The sequence below is a fragment of the Neoarius graeffei genome, chromosome 5, assembly GCF_027579695.1.
Source record: "Neoarius graeffei isolate fNeoGra1 chromosome 5, fNeoGra1.pri, whole genome shotgun sequence".
In the NCBI taxonomy this organism is placed as follows: Eukaryota; Metazoa; Chordata; class Actinopteri; order Siluriformes; family Ariidae; genus Neoarius; species Neoarius graeffei.
In genome coordinates, this window is record NC_083573.1 from 86,830,154 (window position 1) to 86,843,735 (window position 13,582).

The 13,582-nt window shown below is 39.0% G+C and overlaps 1 protein-coding gene across 1 annotated transcript in view; it reads right to left on the minus strand.

Annotated features, from left to right (window-relative positions):
- Window positions 1-2,001: 2,001 nt before the first annotated feature.
- LOC132887112 (RNA-binding Raly-like protein) overlaps window positions 2,002-13,582 on the minus strand; it is a 582,616-nt gene continuing 571,035 nt past the window's right edge. The window contains exons 7-9 of the mRNA XM_060922495.1: window positions 5,719-5,888; window positions 4,836-4,870; window positions 2,002-2,402 (exon numbers count right to left, since the gene is read on the minus strand). Of these exons, the coding sequence (XP_060778478.1) occupies window positions 4,838-4,870; window positions 5,719-5,888 (203 nt within the window). The 3' untranslated portion in view covers window positions 2,002-2,402; window positions 4,836-4,837. The remainder of the gene's footprint in view (window positions 2,403-4,835; window positions 4,871-5,718; window positions 5,889-13,582) is intronic.

Here is a 13,582-nt window from a genome sequence, read left to right on the forward strand (position 1 = left end):
GACCTGGCGACTTGTCCAGGGTGTACCCCGCCTTTCGCCCGTAGTCAGCTGGGATAGGCTCCAGCTTGTCTGCAACCCTGTAGAACAGGATAAAGCGGCTAGAGATAATGAGATGAGATGAGATAATAATGCAAGTCTTCCTTATCATTTAAATCAATACGGTTGTGATAAATGCCCAAGTGGATGTCTGCTGTTACACATACGCAGCATTTGAAAAAAGACTGAGCTCAAATCCATGGGCTATAATACGTATCCACTCTCCAAATTGACTCTACAATAGAAAACCTAGATTACTAATTTTCATTCTAATAAGAGCAAATTTATTATCCCTGTCATGCTGGAATATTCTAGCGCATTAAAACTAACGACTGTTTCTTGACATTGACTCTTCCATGACACGATTCATTAATCTTAATGGCTATGTTTGTTCATCATAATTGTGCTTGCACAATTCTAAATAAATAAATAAAAATAAAAAGATAATAAATCCCACAGAAAATCACATCACGTCACATCCACTGATTTTAATAATGCTCTTTTTCTCTGCAATGGAGTCTGAAGCCATACAATAAATGCAACAAATGAATCGAAATGGAAATTACAATAAAATAATAAACATGCTCATCATAAAAAATAGCTTTACAAATAGTATACATTTCTATACATGTTTTTATTCAATGGATCGTGTCCTTGGGCTGATGGACAATTTTGATTGTAGACTGTATATAATAGCATATTCTCTGAAATGTTATATTAAAAAACAAACAAACAAACAAACAAACAAACAAACAAAGACTTAATATACACACGTCGCCGACAACGAGAAATTACTTTTGATGTTGATAACCATATTTTTCTTTTTTTTTTATTGTTATATCCGTTTCCTTACATTCTCCATGAGTACATTATACAGAAGTCAGATGCAGGACAGAAAGTTAGGATATTTAAAAAAAAAAAAGGAAAAACTTTCTAAAGCCATCAAAATTTGCCATACAAAAATAGAGTCCACTATCAATGCTGTGTAACTGAGATGTGGCATAAGTGTAGTTTATCATTTATTATTTATACATGCTGTATGTGGAAATACATGTGTGTAAACATATCTGAGTTTTGGATCTGGACTCTTCTTACACCGATATGTGTGCATGAGAAAGAAGGCTGCGATGCAATGCAAGGGCACCTAAACAAACATAATAAAACACATGAACTGATGATGATGATGATGATGTTGATGATGAATTGGTTAAAAGGATAAACATAAAGAAAATGCTCGTTAATTTTGTGATGTTTCTCAGGACAGATGTGGCCAATCTACAGACGTGATATGGCAGTACAGTGCTGAAAGTCTTTGGGCTAGTTTCCTGAACGGGGATTTGTCATTTCGGTGCAGGTGCAGCACTGGTTCGGAAAACCAACCAAATGTTTGGACATCATTGAATTAATGGGGTGTGAACAGTAGAACATTAAAGTAAATATTATCACCATTGCTGAAAGCTTGCGTGGGGACGACACACCTCAGGCGGTCATTACACAGCACTGTGAGAGGCTGCAGAAAAGAAAAGGACGAGAACGAGCTCAGGGGCTGATGAGAAAGATGGTAAGTTACGGAAAGGCAGGGGAGATGAAATGAGAGGAGGACAAAGAGGGAATTAGAGATGGAAAGAGAGAGAGAGAGAGAGAGATGAGTGTGACTGCAAACAGACACATGGCAGTGTTTGCCGGAGGGAAGCCACAGCAGCTACAGCAGCATCTGCTTTCCTCCACTGCAGAACGGGAAAATCCAATGAAAGAAATGTGTGAGGTGATGAACGCCAATAAATTTTCAGTCTTACTAACAGCACTGCACTTTCTTTAACAATATATTCCTTTTTTTCTGCACAGAAGTGCCACTATATTTACATGGATTATCACACAGACAGAAAACTCGAATTCGGTCAGACATTTCATGAAAATAAAACGAGCTGGAATATTCAAGCTGGAACATTACAAATGGAGAACAAAACGTATGCATCGTATAATGCCACAACAAATCATAATATATGTGTAAAACCACTTTAAAAAGCAGATAATCAGGTCTCGGTAGTTCGTTTTTATTTTCACTCTATACAAGCAATGTTAAGCTCCGTCCTCTGAATGAATATTGAATATTTTAAGGTAATCAAATAAAGGCCAATGAAATGCTGAGCGATGGACTGGCTGTGAGAGATCTGTCCATGAGTGTGCACTGTTTCACCTCTCACCAGAACCAGTCATACGCCTGCTCTCATTGTCTCTCTAAAAGGTATCAGTTCTTTTTTTTTCCTTTTCCCTTTTTTGAAGCTTTTCCCACAGTTTCACTTCACGCTTCCTTCCCATCTGACACTGCAGTGACAAAGCAGCGTTGATTTCCCATTTGGCACGGCCTGGCAAGAGAAAAGACAGTGCAAAGAGCATGGTTTTGTGACAAATAGTCTTGACAAATGTCTTGACCAATATTACATACAGGGCCCTCCACAATTATTGGCTCCCCTAGTAAAAAAGGGTTAGGAAAAAAAATCCACCTTTTGGTGAAGTCACTTCATCTCACATTGAAAAATGAGGACAAATCTAAATTGCTCATCAAGAAATAATTATTTTCAACAAAAACGCATGTGCCACTATTACTGGCACTCCTGGAAATGATGGTGAACACAATGTACAGTAACTGAAGCGTGTTTCCCATTTAAATTGTAAATTTAAATTTAAAATGAGACTAAAATGTCTAATTTTTTAAAATCTTAAACATATCTTCCATTACATTTTTTGTGGATTCTGTATTAATCAAGATATAAAACGTTGATGGAATTTATAGCACATTATAGTACTCAATCCATTGAGTTGATTGGCGTGTGTAGGGTGGCACAGTGGCGCACTGGTTCGCACTGTCGCCTCATAGACAATGGGGTGGAGTTTGCATGTTCTGCGTGGAGTCTGCAGGTTCTCTCCATGGGTGCTCTGGTTTCCTCCACAGTCCAAAGACATGCAGTTAGGTTAACTGGCTACTCTAAATTGCCCATAGGTGTGAATGTGTGTGTATGTGAACGATTGTTTGTCTGGCAAAGCTGTGACAGGCCGAGCAAGCCAGCAGTAGATGAAGTGTACTCAAGATAGACACAGAAAGCCTCGTAAGACGCTAGCAACTGACAGGCCAATTGGCCTACAGGGCATAAGGGTGAGTGAGTGAGTGAGTGATTGGAGTGTGTAGGAACTTTCAAGCTGTAATCCATGACTTCCTGATTAACTGGGGAAGAAATATGAGGTGGCACAGAGGACAAATTCCCTTAGTCATCCATCAACATGGGAAAGATAAGAGAACACACAAAGCAAATGAGGGAGAAGTGTGTTGACCTTCATAAGTCAGGGAAGGGTTATAAAAAATAGCTACTCACCTGAAAATGCCCATTTCTACTGTTAGAGCAATAATAATTATAATAATAATAAAAGTGGACACCAACTGGAACTGTTACAAACTTGCCTGGAAGAGGGCTGAAGTCTATTTTGCCCCATGTACAGTGAAGAGATTAATATTATTATTAAAATAATATTTTAATAATAATATACTGGTATTTTAGAGAGATATATTTATCAAGGCGACTTCTCTTCCCAGGAAGTCCATGGTTATTTGAGCAGGATGATGCCAGGCCTCATTCTGCACAGGCTACAACAGCATGGCTTCACAGACACAGAGTGCGTGCGCTTGACTGGCCTGCTGCCAATCCAGATCTGTCTCCTATTGAGAATGTATGGCGCATCATGAAGAGGAGAATCAGACAACGGCGACCATGGATTGTTGAGCAGCTGAAGTCTTGCATCAAGCAAGAATGGACAAAAATTCCAACTGCAAAACTGCAACAATTAGTATCATCAGATCCCATATGATTAAAAAGTGTTCTTAAAAGGAAAGGTGATGTAATACGATGATAATAATGGCTCTGTCCCAACTTTTATGAGTGTGCTCCGGGTATCAAATTCTAACTTTGTTTATATTTACAAAATACAATGAAGTTGGTCGGTAAAACTATTGAAAATCTTTTCTTTGTACTTTTGTCAGTTAAATCAAGTTTCACGTGAATTAACAAATCACAGATTTTTGTTTTTATTGCATTTTGGGAAATATCCCAACTTTTCTGGAAATGGGGTTTGTAACAAAAATGGTGTTTTTCTCCATAAACACTCAAGGTGGGTTTGGTGTAAAAAGAAGGATGGCTATAATGAAAAGACTCCAATCCTAACTGTAAAATATGATGGAAATTTTGTGATGTTTTGGGCCTGTTTTGCCTCTAAAGGCCCTGGAAACCTTGTTAAGGTACCTCTCATCATGGACTCCATGAAATACCAGGACATTTTCAATCAAAAAGAGAGATTCTGTACATTTGAATGGTCTCAGACGCTCTGCTCTGTATTCTCTAACCTTATACGGTAAAACCAAAAGGTGGATTTTTTTCTAATCCCTTTTTTTAAAAATCTTTCCAAGGCGTACCAATAATTGTGGAAGGCACTGTATACTATAGAACATATACTGTAAAAGAGATGCTGTTATGAATGAGGAAAAAGGCAGTAGCCTGGCTGATAAGGCATGCTATTTTTCAACCACAGCAGGTTTTATTGACCAAACAATTAGATCTAATTAGTTTGTTATATATTCATTAAGTGAAATCTAAACTCTCCCCATCTGTCCCCATGATGATAATTGGCTGCTTCTTTTTGCCATTCAGTATGCTTGGATTGCTTTCAGGATGAAAAACTAACACGCATTGAAATCCCATGTGCTCAGGCTGAAAATATATAAATATTCATGGATGCATGGATCAGCTTACCTTTAGTTATCAATGTCAGACACATGGTTCTCTATCTGTAAAAAAAAAAAAAAGATTACAAAACCATCTCATTCAACCTCCACTTCTCTCATGACAAAGACAAGCCGTCTGCCGGACTGAAATGAAGTTAGACGTCTCCCTTCGGTCCATTTGTTATCTGTGATGACTGTGACCTTGACAAAGGATGATTGTCTGAAGGAACAGTCTGCTTCTGAAAAATATTATCTTCCATTAAAGAGAGAAGAAGTGTTCATACCACTCGTGATTCATTCAGGCTGCCCTTTAAATGGGCTAATAAATATAACAGAGTGTGTGGCCTCAGTGAACCAGCGGTGAACCTTGGGCGAGACGGTGTTTATTCCTCTGAAGTAGGTGAGTGAATATGAGACAGACAGAGTCACGTCTCGGAGTTTCTCTGACTTCACATGACCCGCTGAAGCTCAATTAGCCCAAATAAAGGAGCCCAGAAATAACTCGATTAGTTTTCAAAGCTATCATCCATGTGATATATTAGACACTAAATGTCTGTGCATGGCTGCTACATTATCTGTGTGTTCGCCGAGACACTTAGGCACTCCCTCCCTCACACACTCCCTGGCTCTTTTCCTCTGTTTAACGACAGCAAATGTCTGCATCTCTGCATCAAATCCACTTTATCTGTTTCTCTCTCAATGCAATTGGACTGCACGGTGCACTTGCTCTTAATTACTGTATGCACCAAATGGCGTTGATGGACGTGCCACATCTCTGACACGGCCCTCAGATCGACGGTCATGAATAATTCCACTGCATTATGTTTAATAGAGGGGAGGGAGTGAACCCTCATTGCTGTCACCCGTGACAAGGCCTATACTATCTCTCTTCCCCATGGAGCTGACCATACCAGATCAGTGCTGCCCTCTTCATCGTAGTCATCCTCTCCTCCGTCAGTCATCTCTCCGGCCTCTGCGTCTAGCGTCCCTTCGCCTGCCTCCTCAGCCGAGTTCTCTGCCGTCTCTGACACGGACTCTTCATGTAGCGAGTCGCAATTATCCTCATATTTCCTCTGAGCCTCTGGGGGAGGGGGGGTATTATGAGAAAAAGACAAAAAGACAAAAAGAAAAGAGCTGACAGAGACACAGTAGCATGCTGGCACAAAAAGGAGATATCAATCATTCCCGAGATAAAGGACCCTATTTGCAAAACCGCTAATTAGTCTGTAGGGACATGACATACGAAGCTCTGTTTTGTAGAGACTTGATATAAAAGACCTCTGGGCAACTTTTGGTGCTTGTTCTCTCTACATCATGGACCGTATTCAGTGTCGGAAAGCTAAGTTCGAAAAAGTTACTTCAATCTGTAGGCAGGGAAAGCTGTCCGTATTCTACTTAAGCAGGCGTTTAACTTGAATTTATGGCTCGCGCATTCACATTATTAAAATGTCCCATGTGCAATTCTGAAAATACATCAACTTGTTTCAGGTAGCTTTTTCAGGGAAGTTTTTCTGAACTGAATAAAGGATACAATTTTAAAAAAGAAAGTGAAAAAATTACCCGCAACAAGATGATACTTTTTCAGTCTGACCAAGGGGTCAGGGTTTTTTTTTTAGTTTGCCAGTTTTTCACTTGTGTCTAGACAACTGACTTTCAAGACAAGCACATTCCTTTCACAAAAAAAGGGAACTGATATAGAATAAAAAAAAGAGGCAATACAAATGCAATTTAAATTAACGCAGAAATACACAAATGAGAAGGACGCAAAGAATAAGCATCTAATAGTAGTGGTTGTCTCATCTCATCTCATTATCTATAGCCGCTTTATCCTGTTCTACAGGGTCGCAGACAAGCTGGAGCCTATCCCAGCTGACTACGGGCGAAAGGCGGGGTACACCCTGGACAAGTCGCCAGGTCATCACAGGGCTGACACATAGACACAGACAACCATTCACACTCACATTCACACCTACGGTCAATTTAGAGTCACCAGTTAACCTAACCTGCATGTCTTTGGACTGTGGGGGAAACCGGAGCACCCAGAGGAAACCCACGCGGACATGGGGAGAACATGCAAATTCCACACAGAAAGGCCCTCGCCGGCCACGGGGCTCGAACCCGGACCTTCTTGCTGTGAGGCGACAGCGCTAACCAAGTAGTGGTTGTATTAATTATATATCATGTATTATTCTATCCACATTCACTGGGTATGAGCAATCGCACACTCTGATTGGCTACTCTATTACTAGGATATCAGCTCATATACCGTGAGTAGAGAAAAACAAAATGGTGGCGCATGTTGCTGAACCAACTGAAGATGAAATAAAAACTCTGCTCGAAAACAAAACCCCAAAAATACAAAAAAGAAAAAAAGCAACAAAATATGGAATGAATGTATTTGATGGTAAGAACGTATCTTTTCTATTTTTCAAGAATTATTATTATTATAGCATTTTTCACAAACTGATCCTGTCATTTCGGGGGTTTGTTTACATTCTAAGCGGAAATGATTTTCTCGGATGCTTTGTATAAAGTTTTTATTTATCAAATTTGCAAAAAATAAAAATAAAAATGCTCTGTTTCTCAAAATCCAGTGAATGTGGTTAGAATAAAACAGTTATTCCACTCAATCTCGTTGTACATGGCTTATAGCCAACTCGGTGCTACACGCCTCGTCAGCTATCAGCTCATGTATGAATCGATTTCATGGAATAACTGTTAAATGACTTCAATTTAGTAATATGGGTTCCACTAACATTCATTAGTATTTATGATTTATTTAACATTTGATTTTTTTTCACAATTATCTAGAAGAAGGCAATTATTTCATACCTCATGACAGTATTAAGTATTAAGCTTAGACAAGAATGATAAAAGAATAGTTTTTTTCTTTAATCATTCTTCTTTAAGTTGTTTGTTTTATACAGTATGCTAAAGTTATATTTTTTAAAATGGAGGTTAATGTGGTGGCATGGTGGTGTAGTGGTTAGCGCTGTCACCTCACAGCAAGAAGGTCCGGGTTCGAGCCCTGTGGCCGGCGAGGGCCTTTCTGTGCGGAGTTTGCATGTTCTCCCCGTGTCCGCGTGGGTTTCCTCTGGGTGCTCCAGTTTCCCCCACAGTCCAAAGACATGCAGGTTAGGTTAACTGGTGACTCTAAATTGACCGTAGGTGTGAATGTGAATGGTTGTCTGTGTCTATGTGTCAGCCCTGTGATGACCTGGTGACTTGTCCAGGGTGTACCCTGCCTCTCGCCCGTAGTCAGCTGGGATAGGCTCCAGCTTGCCTGCGACCCTGTAGAACAGGATAAAGCAGTGAGAGATAATGAGATGAGATGAATGAGGTTAATGTGCCAATGAGACACAAAACTGAGGCTATGAAATGAGAACGTGTGCGCAGTGTGCTTTAACTCTGTTTTGATATTTAGATTTAATGAATTCTCTCATCATTATTGGAAATGTGTCCAAGGTATAATAGCTAAACACTTACTGGTGTCATGTAAACAGCTGGATGGATGGATGTAATTGCAGGAAGAGTGTTTATTTACAAACAGGCAGACAAGCCGTTCAAAATCGTAAGAGAAAGGCAGGGTTGTGAAATGAGCAATGGTCGTGGGAGGCACAAACATAATAATAATAATAATACATCCATTATCCGTAACCGCTTATCCTGTGCAGGGTCGCGGGCAAGCCTATCCCAGCTGACTATGGGTGAGAGGCGGGGTACACCCTGGACAAGTTGCCAGATCATCACAGGGCCAACACATGGAGACAAACAACCATTCACATTCACACCTACGGTCAATTTAGAGTCACCTAACCTGCATGTCTTTGGACTGTGGGGGAAACTGGAGCACCCGGAGGAAACCTACGCAGACATGGGTAGAACATGCAAACTCCACACAGAAAGGCCCTCGCCGGTCACGGGGCTCGAACCCGGACCTTCTTGCTGTGAGGCGACAGTGCTAACCACTACACCACAATAATAATAATATATATTTTTTTTAAATAATTGGAAGACAAAGAAAGCTACAAATATCTATGAATATTACACGCTGATAAAGTAAAATGGCAAGAAATGAAGGAAAAGTCAGAAGGAGTATAAGAGAAGACTGAGAAAAGTTCTTAAGACAAAGTTGAATGGGGAAAACATGATTAAAGGGATTAACATCTGGGCAGTCTCTTTAATTAGGTACTCAGCTAACTTTCTAGATTGGACAAAGGAAGAAAAGCAAGATATCGATAGGAAGAGAAGAAAATTAATAACGATGCATAAGGGATTGCACCCAAAAAGCAATACAAACAGACTTTATATCCCCAGGAAAGAAGGTAGCAGAGGATTTTTGAGCGTAGAAGATGCTATTGACCTTGCTAAGCTTGGATTAGAGAATTATGTGAGAAGCAGCAATGAAAGGGTTGTTAGTGGCTGCAAGACAGATGGATGATTTTCAAGGAGAGGGTGTGACTGAACTTAAGAATTGAAGGAAAACTGAAAGAAAACAGGACTGGAAGGAGAAAACATTACAACATGGCCAGTTTTTAAGACAAACAGATCATGAGGCAGGAAAAGAAAGATGGTTGTGGCTTAAAGGAACTGGAATAAAACGTGAAACCGAATCATTCATTTTAGCAGCCCAAGAACAAGCAATAAGAACCAATGTTATCAAGGCAAAGATTGATAAAACACAGGAAGAGAGCAAGTGCTGGTTGTGTGGAGAGGGAGACGAAACAGTGAATCACACTGAAAGTGAATGTAACATGCTCGCTCAAAAAGAGTATACACGTAAGCATGATTGGGTAGGAAGAAAAATTCATCAGGAACTGTGCCGAAGATATAAAGTACGTTCGACACCAACTGGAAACAGTAACAGAAAATGACAGCTGTAAGTTACTGTGGGATTTCAACATCCAGATTGACCATGCCATAGAAGCCAGATGACCTGATACCGTATTGATTGATAAAGAAAAGAAGGAATGTAAAATAATAGACTTTGCCATACCATACGACAGTAGAGTAAATGAAAAAGAAACAGAAACTAGACAGGGACACTCTAACGAGTGCAAACCCCGCCTTTTCCCTATTAAAATACATTGGGCGAAAATTTCGAAGTTCTGCCATGACCTTGACCTTTGACCTTTGACCTCCAAAATTTAATGGTTTCCTTCCTGGGTGATTGGCAACACATGTACAAAATTTGGTCCAAATCGATCCATTGGTTCTTGAGATATCTTGCAGACACCCAGACAGACAGACAGACAGACAGATACACACACACACAGACTGACGCAGGTGAAAATAATAACCCTTCCGACTACTGTCGGCGGGGTTAAAAATAGAGAAGTACCAAGATCTAGCAAGAGAACTACAAAAGCTATGGAATATGAGAACAAAAGTCATTCTGATCGTAATAGGAGCACTCGGTACAACACCAAGACAATTATCGAAGAGATTAGATGATCTGGGAATAAGAACAAGAATTGTTGAGTTGCAGAAAACTGTTATCATCCACTCTGCAAGGATCCTCCGTAAAGTCCTTGAAATTTGAGGAATCTTGTTGATACCGAATTTCATGAAATTAGTACCAGTGGAAAAAAACAACAACCAGTGAGGGACATAATTAAAAAAATAATAATAACTTATTACATTTATATAGCGCTATATATGCACACTCTGTAGTGCTTTACAATAAAAAAAATGCAAACAAACAATAATTATACTTCAAGTCTAAAATCACTACAGAATAAAAATAATTTAAAAGATCATTAAACTTCAATAAACAAGTCAGAATCGAAGAAGCATAAACTGATTTAAATAGGAAGGTTTTCAATTGTTTCTTGAATTTGTTCACATGACTTAAAGGAGAACTGAAGTCATTTTTAAACTTACTTTATTTCTTAATTAATGTGTTATTCAATTACTTTTTCGGTTTTAGTAACCTTATATCGTGACTTGTATTGGCAGCTAATTGCAATTAAATATTATACTTATCGGCCTGTTCGGTTTTTAGCCGTGTTGAATTTAGTTCGTTTGGTCCATGGCAGGCGTCGCTTATCCACATGATCTTCACGAGACTTGTGCGAGACTTCGAAATGTGAAGTGTCAGCCAGGTGTCAGTGCTGCCATTTTGAAAACTGTTTTCCAAATGAAATATTGCACAAAAACGAGTTTAAATGACGATTACTGCCTACTTTTTTCAAACTTTCCTGATTGCTATCAAAACAAACAAAACTTCCGGCTTGATTACATCAGTATTCGAAAGAGGGTGCAGGCGTCTTTTGACAATGTTGGCAGATGTTGGTCACTTTGATTTCCGCTGTACATTTTACTTCTGTCCTACGATGTCTCACACAGGTCTCAGTGAATCTCGTTTACGGCCATTGCTTTGACATATGGACTGATATATTACAGAGCATATTTCAAACACTCATAATTTGCTATAGCAGTGACAAAATAGCAACCAAAAATGCGTTCCTATATTTAATAAAATGAGAGAAATAGAATTTTGATAATAAAAAAATTGCCTTCAGTTCTCCTTTAAGTTCTCTCAGCAAGGTATTCCATAACTTGGGACCTGCATAGGCTAGCGTTTTTCCACCAAATGAACTTCTCTTGATACGAGGAACCACCAAATCATTGTTGTTGTCTGTTCTAGTTCTCTTTAAGGGCCTCTTTGTGATAAGTTCTTCAAAGTACGGTGGAGAAAGGCCATTCAGAGACTTGAAGATCATGACCAGGACTTGAATCCGCTGATGCATAGACAACCAGTGGAGTTGTTTCATGACGGGTATTATGTGCTCATATTTGCCATGTTGTGAAATGAAACATGCAGACATCTTCTGTACCCTGGTGAGGTGCTTTACTGTACACTCTGGAAAGCCATAAAGGATAACGGTACAGTAATCAAGCTTGGACGTTAGCATTGTCTGCACCATTGCCTTAGCTACTGCTTCATCAATACACCGTCTGATCTTAAACATATTCTTCAGCATAAAAAAGTAGTTTTTAGCATCACTGCAGATATGACTTTTAAGAGTCATGTTATTGCCAAGATCTACACCAAGAATACACAAAGATTTGGAAACAGGAATCGCCTCATTACTGACCCTGACTGGTGACAAGTTGACGGGATTGCGACGAGGACCATCTAATGCAATGATCTTGGTTTTATTATCGTTTAGTTTCAACATGTTTGTCACCATCCACTGTCTAATCTCAACAAGTAACCATTCCATGGAAGCATTCACTCTCGAGAATGCGACGTACAGTTGACAATCATCAGTGTAGATATGGAAGTGGACAGCATGTTTATGAGCTATATCACCAAGTGGGAGTAGGTACAGAGTAAATAGTTTGGGTCTGAGGACTGATCCCTGGGGAACACCAAAGCTAAGATCTTTCAATTCAGAATGATGGCAGTCTGTGTGTACTGAGAGTCATTATAAGCACACACTGTGATTGCGCTCTAATTCGGAACAGGTGCATAGTACTATAATTAGTCCTAATGGCACTGCGAGTGCATTGCAGTCGGTGGCCGACTTTAAATAACTCCAGGAGTTCTTAATTTTACTGCAATAATGAATATTACACCAAATTTTAAATAATCACGCATGATCAGTACAATTCATTATATAAATCAATAAATTCATAATATCATATCAGTGTATTTACTAATGACGTCAGATACCATTTCACAAATTTGGAGGGCAGTTACATTGCCCAAAATGTGTTTCAGGGTGAAATACTGCAGTTGCTTCAAGCTGTCAGAGGCTTTAGCTGGATTTAATACTGCTCCTCATTCAAAACCGCAAGAGAAAATGGTATTTTGAACCTTCTGCCTGATGGATTGTTAGCCATTTTGTTGTTGCCACATTAAAATTGAATAATCTTTTTCTTCCACAAGGGTCCATGGTCACATTTACGGCTAGAATTTTTTTAGTTCTCAGAGGCATCATTATTCAGAGGGTCTTCTACAGTGGAGGTTTTCGATTAAAAAAAAACGCTCCAGTTACATACTATTCAGTGCCCACAAAAGATGGAGTAAGCAGTTAACACAGCAGTTTCTTTTTAATGTGTAACCATTAATAATTTGTGACTATAAATTTGAAGTGGGTACATTTTGTTTTCACTCGTGTTTCTAAATGGACTCTGAACACATGTGACATCTGTTTTGAATTTGAAGTGAGTTCACTAATCAGTCCGTTAATCAGGCCAGTGAAGGGAAATGAAATGAAAAATAAAAACCGATGTAAGTTTGTGAAAACTCTCCCCTTTCTCACCTAACGTCTCGAGCCCTGTAACTAGTCTCTGGTCTGATGAGCTGCCTTTGGATAAATAATAACTAGCCAATAACATGTTATTATATCCACATTCACTGGATATGATAAATCACGTGCTCTGATTAGCTACTCTACAGTACTACTAGGCTATCAGCTCATATACTATGAGTAGAGAAAACAAAATGGCAGCGCATGTTGCTCAACCAACCGAGGATGAAATAAAAATTCTACTCGAAAAGAAAACCCCAAAAAATACAAAAAAAGCAAAAAAATATAGAATGAAAGTATCTGATGATAAGAATGTATCTTTTTTATTTATCAAGAATTATTATTATTGCAACTGCTCCTGTCATTTCGCTGGTTTGTTTACATTCTAAGCAGAAAGGATTTTGTCGGATGTTTTGTATAAAGTTTTTATTTATTGAATTTGCAAAAAATAAAAATAAAAATGCCCTGTGTCTCAAAATCCAGTGAATATGGATGGAATAAAACAGTTACCGTA